The sequence below is a fragment of the Bison bison genome, unplaced genomic scaffold (assembly GCF_000754665.1).
Source record: "Bison bison bison isolate TAMUID 2011002044 unplaced genomic scaffold, Bison_UMD1.0 scf7180017864516, whole genome shotgun sequence".
Lineage (NCBI taxonomy): Eukaryota > Metazoa > Chordata > Mammalia > Artiodactyla > Bovidae > Bison > Bison bison.
In genome coordinates, this window is record NW_011495069.1 from 1,521,169 (window position 1) to 1,525,343 (window position 4,175).

Consider the following 4,175-nt stretch of genomic DNA (forward strand, 5'->3'; position numbering starts at 1 on the left):
GAACCGAATCCCATTTGGGAGGCACTGGAGGGACTCTCTAATTAATAACTTAAACTGAATCTTTTCGTTACGCTGGATGACATTCATGATGCCTTTCTCGTGTGCCAGGCACACCGCTCAACGCCTATATGCGTTATCTTCATCATCCTTGCCGTGATCCTAAGAGGCAGGGACACTCAGTCTCTCCATTTTACAAATGAGAAACCTGACCTTTCACTAGCAGAAGCCAATTCCTAAAGACACAGGTAATAAGCGGCTGCCTGGGACCCAAGCCCGAGTCTGTCTGTGTGCTCCTTTCCTCGGGGCTGCATTGGAAGAAGGGCCAGATGAGACGTTCAACTCAGTCATCAGCCTCTTCTTATAGCGTCCTGCTCCCAGGGCAGGATGTGGAGAGAAGGACCAAAAAGGAGTAATAAAACTCAGCCTCTGTTTTCAAACGGCTCAGTCCTGATCAAAGATTCTGGGTGGGGACCTGCGTCCACCACCGTCCCTCTGGGAGCCTCCGTTTCTCCACCTGTAAACAGGAAGCCTGCAGTCCGTACTGGCTAAGAGCCCTTCCAGTTCAGACGTCGGAGGCTTTCCAGCAAAATAAGTGTTGGAGATGCTGTTCTAAATAAGCACGTTGCCTGTGTTAGCTGCCTTGAGGTCCAGAACCACCGAGAAGGTAGGGGCTCTCATTTGTGCGTGTGCTTGGCCGCTCAGCTATGTCTGACTCTCTGCAACCCTACGGGCCGTAGCCTGCCAGTCTCCTGTGTCCATGGAGATTCTCCAGGCAAGAACACTGGAGTGGGTTGCTGTGCCTTCCTCCAGGGGATCTTCCCAACCCAGGGGTCAAACCCGGGTCTCCTGTGGCTTCTGCACTGGCAGGTGGATTCTTTAAAACTGAGCCTATTAGCAACAAAGAAAGTGAGGCTCAGAGGAATAACAGAATTTGCCCATCTTAGCTACGAGGCAGAGGCAGGATTCAAATTCAGGCAACTGATCAGACTCCAGAGCCCCTCCTCTTGTGCCACGTTACACTTTGTGAGGATGGAGATGCCTGCTGGGCTGGGGGCAACCCCGTGGAAATAGGACAGTGAGGAAGAAGAGGAGAGAGAGGAAAGCAAAAGGCATGTCCTCTCCTCCAGGAAGTCCTCCTGGGTTCTGGGAGGAGTTGGAAGCCCCTCCTCATGGCACGTCGCATGCCAGCCCATCTAAGCTGACTGTACTGAAGAGCAGCTGTCCTTTGACGTGTCTGTCATGTGGCCAGGCCAAGGGCAGCTTGAGGGCCAGGACCGTGTCCTGCTCACCCCCTGTCCTTCCTGTCCTGCTTGACGCAGAGGGAGTCCCGGGAGCTGCTGGAGATGGGAAGGAGGGAAGTAAGGAAAGCAGGAGCGAGGCGGCCAAGGAGAGAAGGCGGGAGAGCGTTCCCGCCTTAGCTGAGTCCTCTTTATCTGCAGATGACCCTCGCTGAACAAACAAAACCACAGCAGAGCATCCCAAACATAAACCATTCTCCACTGTCTTCAGGATTTGGGCCACTTTTGCATATCCATGTCTTCCTTTACTTAAAAAAAATAAAATCAGTGTATTTTAAAATAAACATGCATATCACTCTCAGGGGCCTCCCAGTTGGCACAGTGGTAAGGAATCCACCTGCCAATGCAGGGGACATGCGTTCAATCCCTGGGTCGGGAAGGTCCCCTGGAGAAGGGAATGGCCACCCACTCCAGTTTTTGTGCTTGGAGAATCCCACGGACAGAGGAGCCCGTCGGGTTACAGTCCATGGGGTCGCAAAGAGTCAGACAGGACTGAGCAGCTGAGCGAACATGCGTGTGCTCACACATCCCTCTCATGGAAGGAAGGCGACTGGAAACACGCAGGGAACACGAGACAACATGGCACGGTTTCCAGGAAAGCATCACCTGGCGGGGCATCCTCCCTGGGCTTTAAAAAGGGAGGTTGATGGATGTTGCGTGTGTGAAAGTTGCTCAGTCATGCCTGACTCTTTGCGACTCCATGGAATTCTCCAGGCCAGAATACTGGAGTGGGTAGCCTTTCCCTTCTCCAGGGGACCTTCTCAACTCAGGAATCGAACTGGGGTCTCCTGCATTGCAGGCGGATTCCTTACCAGCTGAGCTCCCAGGGAGGCCCTGACGAGCGTTAGGAAGCATGAAGGATGTTGAGCGCCCAGTTGAAACCTTCTCTTGCACACAGCCCGGGCCCGGAAGAGATGGGAGCGGTTCAGGGTTATCTAATGTCTGTGTCACTCGCCTCTGGGGAGGTGTCTCCACCTTGGAGTGTAGGAGCCCCAGCCTTTGGGAAACGCTGATTTAAAACAGAGCTGTTCAGAGGGCCTCAGTCAGCCTGGCCAGCGTTCATCTGCCCCGGACGCCCCTGAGGAAGCCTTCTCTGCCCTGGGGAGGTGGGAGCAGCCAGGACCTGCATTTTATGCAGAAGCCAGTTTTTTTATCTTTATTTGGCCACCACATCTCCTTTCTTTGTGAACCCTAAACGGGTCAGAGCCAGCAGCTCTGTTCATCCAGCTCAGAAAACCAAATTCCATTTCTTGCCTCAGAGAAAAGACAAATGATCCGAGGGGACACAAACACCCCGACACCCCTGTTCAGACTCCCCCTCCCACAGGTCAGCAGACACAGACTAGAGGTTTGAGGGTCTCAAGTGATCTGTGCCAGGGGAGGCCTAGGTCTTCACCCTTGAAGGGGAGGACTCCCCACTGGGCCTTGCAGAGGGAGGAGGGCAGCACCAGCAAAGACACACCAGAGTCACCTCTGCCTCCCACCATCCATTCATTTATTCAATGAGGATTCCTACAGAGGTGTGAGCAGGGGGCCAGGATTGCTTGGCCTCTGCCTGTGGGGCTTAGGGCCAGAGGGGAGACAAGAAAAACAGATAAAGACAATAATTGTTTGGGTAAGGGAGCTCACAGTTGGAGGCCTCCTGAGAAAAGGAGGTGGGGACTGGCCTAAAGTGCTTTTGAGGCAGGCAGTCCGCGCTGGAGCAGGAGGAGGCGTTTCTGAGAGCCCTGCAGGCCAAGGAGCCAGCACAGGGAAGAGTGTTTGAGATGGAGGGAACAGCATGTGCAAAGTCCAAAGGTGGAGAAGCACCTTCTCTCTGGAGCCCCGTTTTGCACACTCATTCTCATATTTCACCGGCCCATCCCAGGGAACTTGTTGCAAATCCAGACCAGAGAGTTCTAGAAAGTCAGACTGACTGAACTTTGAACTTCACATCGTTACAGACCAGCCATGTGGCCGTGGGCACGTGATTCCACCTCTGGGAGCCTCAGTTTCCCCCTGGGTCAATGGGACTAGGAGGGCCTCATGGGTCTGCGTATGGACAGATGCAGGAAACGCTAGCACAGGGCTCGGAGGAAACGGAGACTCAAAGATGTTAGGTTATCAATCAGTCCCTGTGTTTGGGGGTTGGGGTGGGGGTGGTGGGCTTTCCTAACTCAGGGGGCCTGTGCAGCGTAAGCCAAGCAGGGCCTCAGACTCCAGACACAGAAAAAGCTTTTGCTTCTGAGTCTGGCAGGTGGGTCTCATTCAGGTGGGTTCTGGATGTGTGGCCTTCCTTGGGGGCTTCCTGGAGGAGATGAGGAGTGTGCAACATGGATGAACAAAGATGGTCACCCACTGACTTCCTTCAGGGCAGGAGCAGCTGCAGGGAAAGAGCACTGGGCTGAGAGTCACTTGGGCCACGCTGTCATGCGGGCAAGCCCCCCACCCCCTCTCTGGGGCTCAGTTTGCCCATATGTAAAATGGGGATCATAACAATGACTTCGTCCCTGGGTAGTGAGGTCATGAGGACAGAATGGGATCCTGCCCATGAACGTGCTTTGCAAACTGTCCTGAGCTGCAGGACGGTGGGGCTCTCCTCAGAGGAGGACACTGGCTGGACCCAGGGTGATGGCGCAGGGGCCCGGTTCTAGCTGTGCCTCAGCGCCCTGCCGGAAACCAGGCTGAGGGCTCAACGCTCGGCTCTCTGTCCCCCAGGTCTGGTTCAGTAACCGCCGTGCCCGCTGGCGTAAGCAGGCAGGAGCCAACCAGCTGGCAGCGTTCAACCACCTTCTGCCAGGTGGCTTCCCGCCCACTGGCATGCCCACGCTGCCCCCCTACCAGCTACCGGACTCCACCTACCCCACCACTACCATCTCCCAAGGTGAGTCTCAGCTG

At 55.0% G+C, this 4,175-nt stretch overlaps 1 protein-coding gene across 2 annotated transcripts in view; it reads left to right on the forward strand.

The window, feature by feature from the left end:
• Window positions 1–4,175, forward strand: part of PAX7 (paired box 7) — a 104,218-nt gene that overhangs the window by 59,980 nt on the left and 40,063 nt on the right. For both annotated transcript variants that reach the window (XM_010829932.1, XM_010829931.1), the window contains exon 6: window positions 3,996–4,161. In XM_010829932.1, coding sequence (XP_010828234.1) covers window positions 3,996–4,161 — 166 coding nt within the window. The remainder of the gene's footprint in view (window positions 1–3,995; window positions 4,162–4,175) is intronic.